The sequence below is a fragment of the Oncorhynchus keta genome, chromosome 21 (genome assembly GCF_023373465.1).
Source record: "Oncorhynchus keta strain PuntledgeMale-10-30-2019 chromosome 21, Oket_V2, whole genome shotgun sequence".
Taxonomy (NCBI): domain Eukaryota; kingdom Metazoa; phylum Chordata; class Actinopteri; order Salmoniformes; family Salmonidae; genus Oncorhynchus; species Oncorhynchus keta.
Window position 1 is genome coordinate 4,588,808 of NC_068441.1, and position 20,672 is coordinate 4,609,479.

The 20,672-nt window shown below is 40.9% G+C and overlaps 1 protein-coding gene across 2 annotated transcripts in view; it reads right to left on the reverse strand.

Annotated features, from left to right (window-relative positions):
• LOC118399971 (chemokine-like protein TAFA-2) overlaps positions 1-20,672 on the reverse strand; it is a 191,075-nt gene that overhangs the window by 24,545 nt on the left and 145,858 nt on the right. The window contains exons 3-4 of one of the 2 annotated variants that reach the window (XM_035796252.2): positions 4,999-5,148; positions 1,937-2,074 (exon numbers count right to left, since the gene is read on the reverse strand). In XM_035796252.2, the coding sequence (XP_035652145.1) occupies positions 1,938-2,074; positions 4,999-5,148 (287 nt within the window). In that variant the 3' untranslated portion in view covers position 1,937. The remainder of the gene's footprint in view (positions 1-1,936; positions 2,075-4,998; positions 5,149-20,672) is intronic. The other variant, XM_035796251.2, reaches the window with a different exon arrangement.

The window sequence follows — 20,672 nt, forward strand, 5'->3', positions numbered from 1 at the left end:
ACCTGTTGTATTCGGCGCATGTGACAAATACACTTTGATTTGAAGTCCTTTTTGGCAAATACTTTGAAAAGTTAAATGAGAAAGAGATGAAATGTAAACTTTGCCAGGTGGAATTTAGGTACAGTAATGGTAGTACAGGTGCAACGCTTAACCATCTACAAGGGATGCACCGTGAGACTCAAACAGTTTCTGGCAGCAGCGCATTAGACAGCTTCCTACTCAAGAAGTGCGATAAAGGACGGCGTGAAAGAAATCACAGTGCTGATTACAGAAATGATTGCAGGTGATATGCCGCCATTGTCAATGGTTGAGGATATCAGCTTCAGTTCCCCAATGACATATCTACACTGAACAAAAAATGTAAATGCAACATGTATAGTGTTGGTCGCATGTTTCATGTGCTAAAATAAAAAAATCCCAGACCATTTCCATATACTCAAAAAGCGTATTTCTCTCAAATGTGGTGTACAAATTTGTTTACACCCCTCTTACTGAGCACTTCTCCTTTGCCAAGATAATCCATCCACCTGACAGGTGTGGGATATCAAGAAGCTGATTAAACAGCATGTACATTACACAGGTGCACCTTGTGCTGGGAACAATAAAAGGCCACTCTAAAATGTGACCGACCGGCATGATTCGGTATTATGTAGCAAAATTTAATGTGAGAGACTTACAGTTGAGTAACACAGACTGGTGGTCCAAAAAAGCATAACTGGTGTATTTTAACACCATAAACCCATCTGTTTAAAAATAAAGTTTATATAGGTCAATCTAGCAAACCAGGCAAATAAAATCAACTTTCTAAGTAATGTTTAGGTTTGTTTATAGGTTGTTAGCTAGCTAGCTAACATTAACTACAAGTTAAGGGCGAGCTAATAAGAGAGCATAGCTAATGGCTATGAGTGTGACGAAATAAAAGCAGGGCATTCTACCATAGAATATTTTTTAACTTGGACACTGTTTCATTGACCTAACGTTAAATCCTAATTTGACTTTGGTCCATGTTGTTCTTCAAATTACCATCTCTGATAAACCCACACTATATCAAATAAAATCAACCTTTATTTGTGTCCAAATTCCTGACTGGTACCACAGATAGACGTACACATGTGTGCCTTGTCCCATAGGCCCAGGGCTTATCAGCTAAAACCCTGGGCCTGGCTCCCCAGTGGGTGGGAATTAGCCCCTAATCTTTGCCCTCGAAGGCCTCCCCTCCCCCTGCCTAGTCATGTGAAATCCATAGATTAGGGGCTTCTTCATTTATTTCAACTGACTCATTTCCTAATATAAACTGTAACTCAGTAAAATATTTGAAATATTTGCATGTTGCGTTTATATTCTTGTTCATTATATGACTACGGTAGATAGAACTGCATTGCCCCCAAGCGGTCATTCGCAACAGGACCATATTCTGCATTGTGAATTCAAATGGAATTTTTTAAATTTTTCATATCATTTCAACTGAAAAACTTTTTTTGGGGCAGTTTAAACGTTAACAAAAAGTGTGTCACATCCCTAGTGTGTTTATGTGTGTGTGTTTGTGAGCACATGTGCCCTGTGTGTGTGTGTGTGTGTGTGTGTGTGTGTGTGTGTGTGTGTGTGTGTGTGTGTGTGTGTGTGTGTGTGTGTGTGTGTGTGTGTGTGTGTGTGTGTGTGTGTGTGTGTGTGTGTGTGTGTGTGTGTAAGTGCACATGTGTACACGTGTACACTTATGAGTACATACAGTGCCTTCGGAAAGTATTCAGACCCCTTGACTTTTTCCACATTTTGTTATGTTACAGCCTTATTCTAAAATATATATATTTTTTAAATCCCTCATCAATCTACACACAACACCCCATAATGACAAATCGAAAAGAGGTTTTTAGACATTTTTGCAAATGTATAAAACCAATGTATGTGTTATAACGGCGCATGTGATGCATTTTCTTACATTATGCACCCACCTTCGTCGTCTTTACTTTGTTTCCTGTACTGCAGCTCCAGCCTTTCAGGTCAGGCAACACTTTACACTCCTCCCCATCCATACATGGATGCATCTGGCACCACCACTTCTGTGCAACTATGGATGCTGCAAGAGGCAAAGAGAGAGGAATGCAACCAGTTAATATGTGCACATCACAAGGCGGTGAAAAGACACTTCCTCTACTAGACTACTGTAACAACTGAACCCACAACAAGACATCTGTTTCTACAAACATGTCAGTGAGAGTGAAGCCTTTTGATCCATGACTGACAGTAGAGTAGAGAGAGATCCTCCATGACTGCGAGCTGACTGCCTGGCTTCCTGACTGACTGGCTGAGCTGTGTGTTTCCAAGAGTGAATTACAGGGTGTGGGTCAATGTTAAGCTGATTAACAAAGTGGCAGGAGGGCAAAACACAGACTGGCACAGTGGGAGCAGAACAGGCCTCCAAGGTCTACAGCTGCCTCTGAGGAGGTTGGCAGAGGCTAGGGTTTCCCTTGACATTTCGAAAGCTTCAGTCAGTGGTGTCAAGGTGGGAGGAAGCTACTGTCAGAGCCATTACAGTACAGAGGATAGGGATCGATTCACCTGTCGCAGGGGCCTCTGTTGACATGATATTAAATGACCTGGCCCACTATACTTCAATGAGCAAGCGCATCAGCACGCCAGGCTTTATTGTTTCCAGTGATAGATAGACAGCAGACAGCCTGAAACGTAAGTTCAGTGTACAAATATAACATGATGAACAGGAATGACATTTACTCTCACTGGTTGCCAAAAATACCTCCCTGAAAGCCACAACTCCAATAGGCCAAGCCTCCTGAAAATAACCTATTATAAACAAGATACCCATCTGCTGGGTCAAGGCAGAATGAAAGTGAATACAAACCCAACGGATGATTAAAATAACGCATGTTTGGGTAATCCAAAGCCTGGCATATTTGGGGTGATGCTTCCAGAGTTGTTTTTACACCCGTGAGAGTAAATTTTATTAATGTTCATCCTGTTAATTTTTTACACTGCAAATATCAATTTCCCTTTAATATTTTATTATAACATTATATTATACAATTCTGTAAATATTATAACAAATTGCTAAATTTGACAACTTTGGAAAACAACCCTGTCCAATATTTACCTAAATTGGGATGTTTTTAAACTTTTTTTTTTGATTTTCCAGCATTTTGTTTAGATTGATCTGTAGATGCAGGAAAATGTATTCGTGACTAAACGTAATAGTAGAAGAAAATATCTTACCCAAGTCAAATTTTGAATTGTTGATGATTGATAATCATTTGAAACCGCACGAATTCTGAGTGATACATGTGTGATACAAGACCGATTTTGGAACAGTGTACTGCCAATTCCTGTGTTGCTAATACTCTCCTGCCAATAAAAATATATACATTTGAAGTCGGAAGTTTACATACACTTAGGTTGGAGTCATTAAAACTTTCTTCTCAACCCCTCCACAAATTTCTAGTTAAACAAACTATAGTTAGGACATCTACTTTGTGCATGACACAAGTAAATTTTCCAACAAATGTTTACTGACAGATTATTTCACTTATAATTCACTGTATCACAATTCCAGTGGGTCAGAAGTTTACATACACTAAGTTAACTGTGCCTTTAAACAGCTTTGAAAATTCCAGAAAATGATGTCATGGCTTTAGAAGCTTCTGATAGGCTAATTGACATGATTTGAGTCAATTGGAGGTGTACCTGTGGATGTATTTCAAGGCATACCTTCAAACTCAGTGCCTCTTTGCTTGACATCATGGGAAAATCAAAAGAAATCAGCTAAGACCCCAGAGAAAAATTGTAGACCTCCACAAGTCTGGTTCATCCTTGGGAGCAATTTCCAAATGCCTGAAGGTACCACGTTCATTTGTATAAACAATAGTACGCAAGTATAAACACCATGGGACCATGCAGCCGTCATCCTGCTCAGGAAGGAGACGCGTTCTGTCTCCTAGAGAGTGCAAATCAATCCCAGTACAACAGCAAAGGACCTTGTGAAGATGCTGGAAACAGGTACAAAAGTATATATATCCACAGTAAAACGATTCCTATATCGACATAGCCTGAAAGGCTGCTCAGCAAGGAGGAAGCCACTGCTCCAAAAATGCCATTAAAAAGCCAGGCTATGGATTGCAACTGCAAATGAGGACAAAGATCGTACTGTTTGGAGAATTGTCCTCTGTTCTGATGAAACAAAAATATAACTGTTTGGCCATAATGACCATCGTTATGTTTGGAGGAAAAAGCTTGCAAGCCGAAGAACACCATCCCAACCGCGAAGCATGGGGGTGCTTCATGGCAGCATCCTGTTGTGGGGGTGCTTTGCTGCAGGAGGGACTGATGCACTTCACAAATAGATGGCATCATGAGGACGGAAAATTGTGTGGATATATTGAAGCAACATCTCAAGACATCAGTCAGGAAGTTAAAGCTTGGTCGCAAATGGGTCTTCCAAATAGACAATGACCCCAAGCATACTTACAAAGTTGTGGCAAAATGGCTTAAGGACAACAAAGTCAAGGTATTGAATGGCCATCACAAAGCCCTGACTTCAATCCCATAGAAAATGTGTGGGCAGAACTGAAAGTGTGTGTGAGCAAGGAAGCATACAAACCTGACTCAGTTACACCTGTTCTGTCAGGAGGAATGGGCCAAAATTCACCCAACTTATTGTGGGAAGCTTGTGGAAGGCTACCCGAAACGTTTGACCCAAGTTAAACAATTTAAAGGCAATGCTACCAAATACTAATTGAGTGTATGTAAACTTTTGACCCACTGTGAATGTGACAAAATAAATAAAAGCTGAAATGAATCCTTCTCTCTACAATTATTCTGATATGTCACATTCTTAAAATAAAGTTGTGATCCTAACTGACCTAAGACAGGGATTGTTTTACGAGGATTAAATGTCAGGAATTGTGAAAAACTGAGTTTAAATGTATTTGGCTAAGGTATATGTAAACTTCCGACTTCAACTGTATATATATAAATAAAGAATGACCGTACCGTCCACACAAGATGGAGCCGCTCTTGTTGTCCCGGCAACCTGTCCGGGGAAGCAGGAACATTTGACCGTCTGGGATCTCTCCTCAATCTTGTTCTTGTTGCAGCAGCGGTGGGCAGCGATCACTTCACAGGTCCCTGCTTTGACATGCACTGCAAACACAAACAGAGATGGCTCTATGTTCATGGCTCCATGTACATCCACCCAGCTCCTGCAGACAGCAGACCACGTAGGCTAAAGCTGTGTCTGTAAGGACATATCTCAAATTACATGCACTATGTATGTTTGATCCATGTTTGACAAGAGTCACATAGGGCTGCCACATAGGGCTCTGGTCAGATTAGGGCACTATAGAGCACTAAATAGGGCAGGGGTATTCAAATTGTACGAGTTCCAGAAACTGCTGGTTTTCTGTTCTACTTGATAATTAATTGCACCCACCTGGTATCCAATTCTAAATCAGTCCCTGATAAGAGGGGAATCATTTTTTTAAAGCAGTGGAACTGGCTTTGAAGTCCATATTTGAACCCTACACAGAGTGTATGGCTGCGTTTACACAGGCAGCCCATTTCAGATATTTTGCTAATCATTAGCATTTCTGATACCAATCTGATCTTTTCACTAATGTGTAAACAGCAAAGAAACACATGGAATCTGATCTTTTGACTTTAGATTTAAACTGCCTCCAAATGGCTGCGTTTACACAGGCAGCCCAATTCTGATATTTTTTTCCGGCAAGATCTGATTGTACAAAATACCAATTAGTGAAATAAACATATGAATTTGACTGCCTGGTGAAGCGCAGCCAAAGTAGATCTGAATCCTGATACAAACTTGATCCTCTTTATGCAACCTCTGTTTAGATGTGCATATCAGTTTTTCTTGTAGAACATGACCTGCCGTTGCCATGAAAACCACCCCATAATTTTAAAGGAATAGTGACAGGAAATAAGCATTCCATCTGTGTGCTACTTCAGAGGCTACATCAGTGTGAATGCGCAAATCTGATGGATCACATGTAAAACTGGATACCGTAGAAAGAAAATCTGATTTGGGTTCTTATGGTGGCTGTGTAAACAAAACATAAAATATACAATCTTTATATGTACAGTGCCTTCAAAAGGTATTCACACCCCTTTACTTTTACCACATTTCGTTGTGTTATAGCCTGAATTTAACATTTATAACATTTATATTTTTATAACTGGCATACACACAGTACCCCATGAAGTCAAAATGGAATTATGTTTTACATTTTTTTTTACAAATGAATAAAAAATGAAAAGCTGAAATGTCTTGAGTCAATAAGTATTCAACCCCTTTGTTATGTAGGTTCAGGAGTAAAAATGTGCTTAACAAGTCAGATAATAAGTTGCATGGAATAGCTCTGTGTGCAATAATAGTGTTTGACATGATTTTTGAATGACTACCCCATCTCTGTACTCCACACATACAATTATATGTAAATTCCTTCAGTCGAACAGTGAATTTCAAACATAGATTCAACATCGACCAGGAAGGATTTCCAATGCCTCACAAAGAAGGGCACCTATTTGTCGATGGGGTAAAAAAAGCAGACAGTGGATATATCCCTTTGTGCATGGTGAAGATATTAGTTATAATTTGGATGGTGTATCATTACACCATCCAAATAATACTATTGCGCCGACAGAGATGGTCGCCTCGCGTTCTTAGGAACTATGCAGTATTTTGTTTATTTATGTACAATTCCCTCCGCAAGGCAATCAAAAAAAGCTAAGCGTTAGTATAGAGACAAAGTTGAGTCACAATACAATGGCTCAGACATGAGACGTATGTGGCAGAGTCTACAGTCAATCACGAATTACAAAAAGAAACCACCACCGTCGGGGACACAGACGTCTTGCTCCCAGACAAATTCAACAACTTCTTTGCTTGCTTTGAGGACAATACTGTGCCACTGACATGGCCCGCAACCAAACCTGCGGGCTCTCCTTCACCGCTGCCAATGTGAGTACAACATTTAAACATGTTAACCCTCGCAAGGCTGTAGTCACCCATGACTGCATGGCCATGCACACCTCCAACTCAATCATCAAGTTTGCAGATGACACTACAGCAGTAGGCTTTATTACCAACAACGACAAGATGGCCTACAGGTAGGAGGTGAGGGCCCTCGGAGTGTGGTATCAGGAACATAACCTCACACTCAACGTCAACAAAACAGATGATCGTGGATTTCAGGAAACAGCAGAGGGAGCACCCCCTATCCACATTGACAGGACAGTAGTAGAGAAAGTGGGAAGTTTTAAGTTCCTCGATGTACACATCACAGACAAACTGAAATGGTCCACCCATACAGACAGTGTGGTGAAGAAGGCGTAACAGTGACTCTTCAGGAACTTTTACAGATGCACAATCGAGAGCATTCTGTCGAGCTATATCACCACCTGGTACGGCAACTGCTCTGCCAACAACCATAAGACTCTCCAGAGGGTAGTGAGGTCTGCACAACACATCACCATTGGCAAACTACCTGCTCTCCAGGACACCGACACCACCAGATGTCACAGGAAGGCCAAAAAGATCAGCAAGGACAACAACCACCCGAGCCACTGCCTGTTCACCCCACTATCATCCAGAAGGCGAGGTCAGTACAGGTGCATCTAAGCTGGGACCGAGAGACTGAAAAACAGCTTCTATCTCAAGGCCATCAGACTGTTAAACAACCATAGAGTGGCTGCTGCCAACATACTGACTCAAATCTCGAGCCACTTTAATAATAAAAAATTGGATGTAATAAATGTATCACTAGTCACTTTTAAACAATGCCACTTTATATAATGTTTACCTACCCTACATTACTCATCTCATATGTATATACTGTTCTCTATGCCATCTACTGCATCTTGCCTATGCCACACGGCCATCGCTCATCCATATATTTATATGTACACATTCTTATTCATTCCTTTCCAGTTGTGTGTATAAGGTAGTTATTGTGAAATTGTTAGATTACTTGTTAGATATTAGTGCATGGTCGGAACTAGAAGCACAAGCATTTCGCTACACACATTAACATCTGCTAACCATGTGTATGTGACAATAAAATTAGATTTGATCTATTTGATTACACACAGTCATTACAAAGATACAGGCGTCCTTCCTAACTCAGTTGCCGGAAAGGAAAGAAACCATGACGCAAATGGGGACTACAAAATAGTTTAATGGCTGTGATAGGAGAAAACTGAGGATGGATGAACGACATTGTAGTTACTTCACAATATTACCCTAATTGACAGAGTGAAAAGAAGGAAGCCTGTACAGAATAAAAAAATCTCAAAACATGCATCCTGTTTGCAACAAGGCACTAAAGTAATGCTAGAAAAAAATGTGTCAAAGCAATTCACTTTTTGTCCTGAATACAAAGTGTTATGTTTGGGGCAAATCCAACACAACATATTACTGAGTACCGCTCTCCATATTTTCAAGCGTGGTGGTGGCTGCATCATGATATGGGTATATTTGTAATCGTTAAGGACTGGGCAGTTCTTCAGGATATAAAAATATATTAAATGGAGCTAAGCAGAGACAAAATCCTAAAAGAAAACCTGATTCAACCTACTTTTCACCAGACACTGGGAGATTAATTCACCTTCCAGCAGGACAATAACCTAAAACACAAGGCCAAATCTACACTGGATTTTCTTACCAAGAAGACAGTGAATGTTCAAGAGTGGCCACTTTGACTTAAATCTACTTGAAAATCTATGGCAAGACCTGAAAATGGTTGTCTAGCATTGATCAACAACTAATTTGACAGAGCTTAAAGAATTTTGAAAAGAATAATGGGAAAACATTGTACAATCCAGGTATGGAAAGCTCTTAAGAGTCTTACTCAGAAAGACTCACAGCTGTAATCTCTGCCAATGGTGCTTCTGCAAAGTATTGATTTAGGGGTGTGAATACTTACAGTACCCGTTGAAATGGTGGAACACACCTACTCATTCAAGGGTTGTTCTTTATTTTTACTATTTGATAGAACTACATTTTAGAATAACAGTTAAATGTAAATGTAAACAGTTAAGACATCAAAAATATGAAATAACACCTATGGAAACATGTTGTAGCCAAACAAGTGTTAAAGAAATGAAAAATGATTCAAAGAGATTCTTCAAAGCAGCCACCCTTTGCCTTGTAGCCACCCTTTGCATTCTCTAAACCAGCTTCATGAGGTAGTCACCTGGAATGCATTTCAATTAAAAGGTGTGCTTTGTTAAAAGTTAATTGGTCGTATTGTACCCCTTTTTCTCCCCAATTTTGTGGTATCCAATTGTTTCAGTAGCTACTATCTTGTCTCATCGCTACAACTCCCGTACGGGCTCGGGTGAGATTGAAGGTTGAAAGTCATGCGTCCTCCGATACACAACTCAACCAAGCCGCACTACTTCTTAACACAGCGACATCCAACCCGGATGCCAGCAGCACCAATGTGTCGGAGGAAACACCGTGCCCCTGGCAACCTTGGTTAGCGCGCACTGCACCCGGCCCACCACAGGAGTCGCTGGTGCGTGATGAGACAGTCGATCATTATTTTAAAACATGAAGGTTAATCAATCCGGATAATTTCAACTTTGAAAGTTTCTTCAAGTGCAGTCACAAAACCATCAAGCGCAATGATGAAACGGGCTCTCATGACGACTGCCAGAGGAAAGTAAGACACAGAGTTACCTCTGCTGGCAAGGATAAGTTCATGAGACTTACCAGCCTCAGAAATTGCAGCCCAAATAAAAGCTTCGCAGAGTTCAAGTAAGAGACAATTGCTTGGGCCAAGAAACACGAGCAATGGACATTAGACCGGTGGAAATCATCAAATCAAATCAAATTTAGTTACCCAGCCTAAAATCCCAAACAACAAGCAATGCAGGTATAGAAGCACGGTGGCTAGGAAAAACTCCCTAGAAAGGCCAAAACCTAGGAAGAAACCTAGAGAGGAACCAGGCTATGAGGGGTGGCCAGTCCTCTTCTGGCTGTGCCGGGTGGAGATTATAACAGAACATGGCCAAGATGTTCAAATGTTCATAAATGACCAACATGGTCAAATAATAATAATCCCAGTAGTTGTCGAGGCTGTAAAAGGAGTAAATGTCAGTTGGCTTTTCATAGAGTATCTCTACCGCCTGCTGAAAACAGCGGGTCTGGGACAGGTGAACAGGTCAGGGTTCCAAATCTGTCCTTTGGTCTGATGAGTACAACTGTGAGATTTTTGGTTCCAACTACCGTGACTTTGTGAGAAGCAGAGTAGGTGAACGGATGATCTCTGCATGTGTGCCTCCCAACGTGTAGCATGGAGGAGGAGGTGTGAAAGTGTAGGGGTGGTTTGCTGGTGACGCTGTCAGTGATTTATTCAGAATTCAAGGCACACTTAACCAGCATGGCTACCACAGAATTCTGCAGCGATATGCAGCCATGGTTTGCGCTTAGTGGGACTATCATTTGTTTTTCAACGGGACAATGGCCCAATAAAACACCAAGATGTGTAAGGGTTATTTGACCAAGAAGGAGAATGATGGAGTGCTGCATCAGATGACCTGTCCTCCACAATCACCCGAACTTAACCAAATTGAGATGGTTTGGGATGAGTTGGACCGCAGAGTGAAGGAAAAGCAGCCAACAAGTGCTCAGCATATGTGGGAACTCCGTCAAGAATGTTGGAAAATCTGTTGATTTGTTTAACACTTTTTTGGTTACTACATGATTCCATATGTGTTATTTCATAGTTTTGATATCTTCACTATTATTCTACAATGTAGAAAATAATTAAAATAATTAAAAACCCTGGAATGAGTAGGTATGTCCAAACTTTTGACTGGTACTGTATGTAGATTGGATATTTTTATATTTCATTTTCAATAAATTATTTTTTTTTAAATCTAAAAACATGATTACACTTTGTCATTATGGGTTATTGTGTGTAAAAAAAAATGTAATCGAATTTGAATTCAGACTGTAACACAACAAAATTTGGAATAAGTCGAGGGGTATGAATACTTTCTGAAGGCACTGTCTGTACCCTACAGAGCCTAATCTTATAGAAATTGGTAGCTTGATTGGGAATACTTTTCCTGACCTTAAAAGTCCGTTGGGGAAGCCAGAGAAGAGTGGGGAGGAGGAAGTGTATTTGAACCTACCAAGCAGGGACATCTATAGAGCTGACCTGCAGCTCATGCACAGATACATCTCTGACGTACAGTCATGGTTAAATTGTCCTCCGTGTAGGGGGCCTTTTCTTCCTTGCACCTTGTGTATTATGCATGAGAAAAATCCTTCTTTACGAGCTGAGAGGGCCACATCTTCCATGGTGAGAACACGGACAATATAGTAATTGCTTCATGAAGTAAGAGATAACCTCATATTAAAGTAACCCATATAGATTGGCGCTGAATTATTAATTCCAAGTATAAAACGGAGACCGTGGAGATGAGTGAACTAGGAATGCAACAATGACACAGCAACGTCAGCAGAAATACGTTGTTGATGGTGTGTTTTCAAATGGGTCCTTTGATGAAAGGAATCGTGGAGGGAACATCTAACAACATTTTATTTGTCACATACGCCAAATACAACAAGGGTAGATCTTACCGTGATATGCTTACTTACGAGTCTTTAACCAATAACCTTTGAAAAGAGAAAGTACAAAAAATGTGCTAAATAAACTAAAGGAAAAGTAGTAACACTGTAAAATAACAATAACGAGGCAATATAAAAGGGGTACCGGTACCGATTCGATGTGCAGGGGTACGGGTTAGTCGAGGTAATTAAGGTAATATTTACATGTAGGTAGGGGTTGTTAAAGGCTTTGGTTGGACTTTAGCACATATAGCTCGTTAGTACCTAGGGTGCACCAATTGGTGTCTCCACGTTAGTCCACTTGTGTTACACCTGTGCTGGTTACCATTTCATTTGTGGGAAGCTGTGTCATCTGTGCTGGCCCAGGTGCTCCAGTTGTCTTGATAGATGCGGAAGGTCAACACTTTTAGTTGGTGCTCCTGATTTTGTTTTCTTGATAAACAAGCCTTTATCTGAGTTCCCTGATTTTGTTTTGCTCCACCTTTTTGGTTGGCTTCCTGTCTTTAAGTTTGGTGTGGGTTTATCTTTTGTTTCTTGGGCAAATTGCGTGGGCACTCATGGTGGGTGTTTTTTAGGTTCCAGTAGTTGTTGCTAGTCAACTTTCAGTGGACACCCCCATGAGTGTCTTTTCAGAACCCCACCTAAAACCCCACCCGTTTCATTTTGGTTGTGACTCACGTAACGGTGAAATGACTGGGCATAGATAATAAACAGAGAGTAGCAGAAGTGTGTGTGTGTGTGTGTGTGTGTGTGTGTGTGTGTGTGTGTGTGTGTGTGTGTGTGTGTGTGTGTGTGTGTGTGTGTGTGTGTGTGTGTGTGTGTGTGTGTGTGTGTGTGTGTGTGTGTGTGTGTGTGTGTGTGTGTGTGTGTGTGTGTGTGTGTGTGTGTGTGTTTGTGTGGTATCAATATGCATGTGTGTTTTGTGTGTGATGGAGTGTCAGTGTAGAGTTAATCAAGACTGTGCAAGAGAGTCAGGGCATAAAATTATAATAAAACAATTAAAATGAAATAGTCCTGGCAGCCATTTGATTAACTGTTCAGCAGTCTTTTGGCTTGGGGTAGAATCTGTTAAGGAGTATTTTGGTCCCAGATTTGGCACTCTGGTACAGCTTGCCATGTGGTAGCAGAGAGAACAGTCTATAACTTGGGAGGCTGGAGTCATTGACAATTTTTAGGGCCTTCCTCTGACACCGCCTGGTATAGAGGTCCTGGAAGCTCGGCCCCAGTGATGCACTGGGCTGTACGCACTACACAATGTAGTGCCTTTTAGTTGCCATACCAAGTGGTGATGCAACCAGTCAGGATGCTTTCGATGGTGCAGCTGTATAACCTTTGGAGGATCTGAGGTCCCATGTCAAATTTTGCAGCCCATCAGCAAATCCAGAATCTTCTTGCAGAGGGAGGTGTTCATTATTTTTTCTGGGAGAGCTGCTGCCGTGTTGTCAGAGAGAATATTGCTGCACCGCTTCCTCGCTTCCGGATTTGGCCTGCAGTAACTTTGAAGAGACGTTTCTAATCTGTGTCCACTGACAGATATTATTTATTGTGCCTCTCGTCCGGCATCTGAGAGTTTCTGGATCATGGTGGTTCAGAGGCAGTGATAAGTGTAAATCTGCGACATGCCAGCTATTTCGCAGATCTTTGTCAAAATTGTTGCAAGCATGTTCATGACAATCTGCTTTTTTGTGTACTTGAAACATATTAGACAAAATAACATTAGCCAATAGTTAGGCCTACATAGCTACTGGTTATATTGTTAGGGAACATTATAATGATTTAGCTAGTTATCTTACAGTTATATACCATATATATCTGTTCACTGGTCAGCTTTGTTGGGCCCCACTTTAATCAACTTTTTAATTGCGCTGACAAACACATTACTCTTTGTGAATTCAGTATCTTTCTGTATACTCCATGCCAAACTGAGACAGGGGTCGTTGATATGTCGGTTCCAACTAGCTCTGAGTCCAGCGTAGCTGCTTAATCCTATATTCTTCACCATTCATGTTTCTCACTGAACCATAAAAGTCCCGTAGAATGTCTTTCAGCTCTGTATTTGTTGTGTTCCCAAACTCACAATGTATCCCTATTTTTTTCACACAAGTCAGTGAAGCAGGTCGGTGCCCACTTTGTTTATTTCACAATGTTCTTTCTGTTTCACTTTCTCTCAAGTTAATCTAAACGCTTCTTTCCTACATCGGCATGACAAACTATTGTTGATGTAGCCATTTTATCGAGGTAAAAAGGCACAAAGATATCAAGGTGAAAAGGCTAAACATCATAGTCATGGTATACAGTCTAACATACACAAGGCTAAATGCTGTTTTAGCCAATCAGCATCCTGTATCCAAACTACCTGGTTTATAATACAGTTTTTAATGTCCCGTTGATAGAATAGTCTCGAACGGAGCTCATCCAGTTTATTCTCCAGTGAGAATTTTCTTAAATACTTCGTTATGGCACAGGCCATAAGAAAGACAACAAAATTATGTTTGACTCCAGATTTAAAGACATGTGTATGGCACGTATTATGCTATTTATGCTATTTAATTAGCCTTTTTATATATTTAGAATAATCATTTACCACAGGTGAATACACCCTTTAATGTATGTACACATTTACCACAGGTGAATATAGAATTTATGTACACATTTGTCTTTTTAGATTAAATACAAAATCTATTTGTGTCTATTTAATATGCATTACCTTTCTTCTTGGTAGTCTTATGTGAAAGTATTTAGTTATTTGAACATCATTGTCAGGGCTAGAGAGGGAGTAAATGATGAAAAGTTTCATTGTTCTTTTCAGATCAGCCTTAATTATGTCCGTAAAGATTTTCAATTTAGGACCTGAGTTGAAAATAGATTGAAAACGGGCCTCCATCTTGACATTAGTGAGCGATCCAAAAATCTCATCTACAACATTAAAAACATTTTGTTTCCAATCAATAAGGGGTCATTCACATTCCAACAAAAGTCCAGTCAACAATTGGCGATTGAGTGCTTTCCAGCCAACACTAACTACTGATGCAAACACAGGTGAGGATCTTCGCCTGTGATGTGATTATGTTTAAGCCATAGGCACACCCCTGGGTCAAAGTTAATTTCCAAAGTATCAATTGCTCAAATTGAATACTCAAAGTTTCTTGAAGAAGGAGAGTTAGCTGCATGTGACTGATAGGCAATCAATATCGGTCTAGTAGAGCTCGGTGACACTCATTATTGGAAGATAAACAGAACAACTGAATGTCCGAGTTGAAGGAAATGATCAAGAGGAGAATTTGAAAACACCCAAGAGATTCAAACTGTGAAATAACATCATAATAATAGCTGCATGTATTCATTTGATCAACTTGTTCACTAGAAAGTGCAGTCAGCATTTTACCTCAGAGAAACGACTCCGCTTCACCCCTCAAACCTCCAACTGAGCAGCCATGTCCGCTAGCCGAATCGTTCGGCCTCTCCAGCCTTCTCTGGCCAAGGTCACTGATTCGGGAGTCAAAGCTCACACCAGGCCATGTGGGCAGCAGGGAGGGGGGAGGTGAGAGTGGTTATGGGATGTATTACAGGGGTTAGGTGAGGGGTGAGGCAAGCCTTGGCTGGTAACTATGCACAACAATGCACAGGCCATAAGCAGGTTGACTGCTGATACTGATCGTATACCCTCAGCCAATGGCCCTTGGGAGAAGGTCAAAGCAAAGGGTGGGAAATATGGGAAATATGATGGGCTGGGTGCCCATTATATACCATCAGGCTCTTTAGGATCTCTTTGAGATCAATGGAGAGGATGCATAGTGCAACAATACTAATAGTATGGGATAATGCTCAATGTGCCAGCTAGATAGAAGCTGCCTCTACTTCTCCTGCAGTGTTGTCCTGCTGTGCTCATCCAGACAACTGGGCAAATGGCTCCCCACACTTGTGATCAATACGTTTAACTTAAAGCACTTAGGATTGTCATCAGTTAATATCACCCAGCACCCACATCAGCAGGAAGGATAGAGGAGCAGGGTTGCAGGCAACACTAACGAGGACTGGCATGAGGTCTGGACCTCCAGGCAATTGATAGCACTTTTAGCACAGTGCTCCTCTCTGCAATCATATTCATTGATCCCTGATTGATAAGTGCCAACATGTATCCATAAGTTATGTGGAGCTATGATTCACAGAAGAGAGAAACCCTGATAAATAAATCTAAGGGAGGCAAGTAGCATTGAGGGTATTTTATCATTGAACTAAACTGCCAAGTATTTGTGAACACGCAAAATGATTTAACATTTAAAATAATCTACACATTGGACCTGCAGTTTGAAAATACTCTTTACTTCCATACACATTTAATGTTATAAATAAGTGCATACTGTATGCTTGTGTCATTGAATTAATCAAATGTAAATGACGCTCTCCTTTCAATTTCCCTGCTCAAATTTTCATCAATAGTTAGCTAAAAAAAAATGTAATGAGGCAAGTCAGTTAAGAACACATTTTTATTTACAATGACAGCCTACCGGGGAACAGTGGGTTAATTGCCTTGTTCAGAATGATAGGTTTTTACCTTGTCAGCTCAGGGATTTGATCCTGCAACCTTTTGGTTACTGGTCCAACGCACTAACCACTAGGCTACTTGCCAACCCAACATGATGACAAATAACAAACAAAAAAAACGAATGGAAAAAATAACCACATCTCCTGTGAGTTTATTCATGATATTTGTTCATGGGGAAATTAGCATTGCAGTGTGGCAGTCACTTGTCTTTCAGCACAGAAATTATAGACCTTGTGTTCCCCAAATTGACTCCGCATTTGTTTTCCGCAGTATACAAAACACTGACAGAGGTTGAGTTTGAGAAAGTCAAGCCACAACAGAAATAAAGGAAATTCAGCATTGAACCTAAGAACCATGAAAACAGCATCACTCAGAAAAATTGAATTTCAGTTCATACAACATTGTAGATCAAATAAATGTATCTATTAACTTGTCAGTCATACTTAGTGATAATAGCGCAGACAATTGATGCACGTGCGTCATAAAATAATAGTCATCATGGAAAATCCATCTCAAGTTACATTTAATGAAACTATCCAAGGAAACATGCTGCTCTTAGTTGGTCATTAATCTCTGTTAACTCATATGTAAAATGTTGCATAATTTGGTCAGCTGCATGACAAACTTCTGAGTTCATACTTGTTAGAAATATATGATATTTAAATCGATAGATTCTGTAGTTACAAAGGCTTAACTGAAATGAGGTTAAAGGTCATTAGTGCACTATTTAAGATACAGTATGATCTCAAAGAAGACCCATTCAGATAGGACTACTACAGTTGAAGTCGGAAGTTTACATACACTTAGGTTGGAGTCATTAAAACTTGTTTTTCAACCACATTTCTTGTGAACAAACTATAGTTTTGGCAAGTCGTTTAGGACATCTACTTTGTGCATGACACAAGTAATTTTTCCAACAATTGTTTCCAGACAGATTATTTCACTTATAATTCACTGTATCACAATTCCAGTGCGTAAGAAGATTACATACACTAAGTTGACTGTGCCTTTAAACAGCTTTAAACAGCATAAGGGCTCCCTTATGGGGACAAACCGAAGAACCCTATATGGTTCTACTTTAAGTTTTTTTTTCTAAGAGTGTACATGCGCACTAAAGCACCAGTATGTGAACAATTCAAATCCAATGGCAAGCCACAGGATTATACTTGTATAAATATAATTTCCCTTTGAAAGATTCTGCTTCTTCACATCACACACAGTAAAGTGTATTCTAACTCATCTAATCCTGTAAAGTGATGATCAGTTGCACTAGCCCCAGCACGTCCACACACTCATTACTCACTCACAGACACTGCTGAAGGCAGAAAAAGCTTTTTGGAGAAGTACAGAGAGAGAGAGCCAGCCCAATTACCTGTAATCGCCACAGCAATTTACAGCCAGTCACTTATGAACTAATGGCAGAACCAACCTGGCCATTTGGGCTGCGGGGGAGCAGAGATCAAACAAACTCACTCCACACAGGACCCAGGCTGGACATCAATATCAGGGATGCTGAGCTAGTAGGCCTATCCTAAATGTTCAAGTTGAATTAACATCACAAATGTAATGTAATTCCCTGACCGTCTTGTTGACAGGAATAGTCTGTATCTGTATTTCTGACAGGAAACAAACTTATCTGCCCACTGAGGCACGAATCCTCTGGTTTAGCTTCACTGACTTCTTTTTCGAACCAGAAAAGTAAGATGTGAAACCAGAAATCTAAATGTGCTTAACCTTATTTCCTGTTTAAGCTGATCTCTCTTTTCAACCCACGGAATAGGGAGGCTAAATCACAACACTGAACAGAGTCACCGGGCGTGGGCCCAGACCACAGCATCCATCAAAACATGTAGACAATAGAAGCACAGCATGAATAAATGATGACTAAATTGTACGCTCAAGCTGCTCATGAACCATTTAAGACTAAGGAGAACTCGTACAATACAGTACAGCCACTAAATGCTGAATATACGACTGCCTGTCTGCTATCCAACTCTGGTCTGACCAATCGGAATGCTTGCTTCAAGAGTGTTTTGATCATGTGGACTGTAATGTATACAGTTCATCAGGAAGTGAAGAGGGGATGTTGTTCCCACCACGACGATTAAAACCTATCCAAACCAAAAACCGTGGATAGATTACAGCATTCGTGCCATCTAAAACTGAAAGCGCAAACCACAGCATTTAACCACGGCATGTGGCAGGGACTCCAGACAATCACGGATTTTAAAGGGAAAACCAGCCACGTTGCGGACACCCCAACTTATTGCTACAGGACAAGCTAAACACCTTCTTCGCCCGCTTTTAGGAAAACACAGTGCTGCCGACGCGGGCCACCGCTGTTCCCGAGGACGGTATGCTCTCATTCTCCATGGCCGACATGAGTAAGACATTTAAGCGTGTTAACACTTGCAAGGCTGCCGGCCCAATCACCATCACACTACACACTGCCCTACCCCATCTGCACAAGAGGATGTAAGAATGCTGTTCATGGACTACAGCTCAGCCTTCAACACCATAGTGTTGAAGGCCGTCCCCAGGTGGTGAAGGTAGACAACAACACCTCTACTATGCTGATCCTCACACAGGGGCCCCTCAAGTTTGCGTGCTCAGTTCCCTCCTGTACTTTCTGTTCACCCATGACTGCGTGGCCACGCACGTCTCCAACTCAATCATCAAGTTTGAAGACGACACAACATTGGTAGGCCTGATTACCAACAAAGATGCCCTGGCGGAGTGGTGCCAGGAAAATGCCAGGAAAATGATCTCTCCCTCAACATCAACAAAATTAAGGAGCTGATCGTGGACTTCAGGAGAAAGCAGAGGGAGCACACCCCCATCTACATCGTTGGGGCTGCAGTGGAGATGGTGAAAAGTTTCAAGTTCCTCGGCATACACATCACTGACAATCTGAAATGGTCCACCCACACAGACAGTTTGGCGAAGAAGGCACAACACTGCCTCTTCAATATAATATAATAATATATAATAATAATATAATATATGCCATTTGGCAGACGCTTTTATCCAAAGCGACTTACAGTCATGTGTGCATACATTCTACGTATGGGTGGTCCCGGGAATCGAACCCACTACCCTGGCGTTACAAGCGCCATGCTCTACCAACTGAGCTACAGAAGGACCTCCGGAGGCTGAAGAAATTTGTCTTGGCCCCTAAGATCCTCACAAACTTGTACAGATGCACCATTGAGAGCATCCTGTCGGGCTGTATCACCGCCTAGTACGGCAACTGCAACATCAGCAACTGCAGGGCTTTCCAGAGGGTGGTGCCCAACGCATCAGTGCACACTGCCTGCCCTCCAGGACAGCTACAGCACCCCAGTGTAACAGGAAGGCCAATAAGATAATCAAGGACACCCGAGCTATGGCCTGTGCACCCCAATACCATCCAAAAGGCAAGGTCAGTACAAGTGCATCATGGCTGGGACAGACAGACTGAAAAACAGCTTTTATCTCAAGGCCATCAGACTGTTAAGTAGTCACCACTAGCCGGCCTCTGCCCAGTACCCTGCCCTGAACTTTAGTCTCTGTCACTAGCCGGCTACTATCCAGTTACTCAACCCCGCACCTTAGAATGCTGGTGCCTATGTAAATAGTCATGGAACATTGGTCACTTTCATAATGTTTACATACTGTTTTACTCACTTCATATGTACATCATTTATTCTAGTCCATCCTATTTAGCTATTTCTGTACATATACTACTCTATCCTATGTATTCATCAGATAAAATAAATATTCTGTCCACATACTGTCCATAATGTCATCCCAACATACAGTACCAGTCAACAGTTTGGACACACCTACTCATTCCAGGGTTTTTCTTAATTTGTACTATTTTCTACATTGTAGAATAATAGTGAAGACATCAAAATTTTGAAATAACACATATGGAATCATGTAGTCACCATTTGTTTTAAACAAATCAAAATATATTCTTTAAAGTCGCCACCCTTTCCTTGATGACAGCTTTGCACACTCTTGGCATTCTCTCAACCAGCTTCACCTGGAATGCATTTAAATTAACAGGTGTGCCTTATTAAAAGTTCATTTGTGGAGCTTCTTTCGTCCTATTATACTCCAGACTCCGACATTGCTGCTCCTAATATTTCTATATTTCTTAATTCCTTTCTTTTCCATTTTAGAGTTGTTTGTAATGTTGTTTACTGTTAGATATTACTGCACTGTTGGAGCTAGGATCACAAGCATTTCGCTAAACCCGTATCTGCTAAATATGTGTATGAGAACAATACAATTTTAGTTTATTTTCTGTATATTGTACTGTTAATAGTCCAAGCAGTGATATACGAGCCTAAAGTCCTCATAACGCAAGGTAAACATTTCCAAATGGAAAAACAAAGGGAGGAGAGAGAGAAGGGGAGAGATGTTTGGACTAGGTGAAAGAGGTATATGAAAAAGAGAGAGTGGAGATTTTTTCCACCTCTATCTTGTTAAAGCATATAAAGCAGGCATAGAAATATTGGTTATCTGAGATATTTA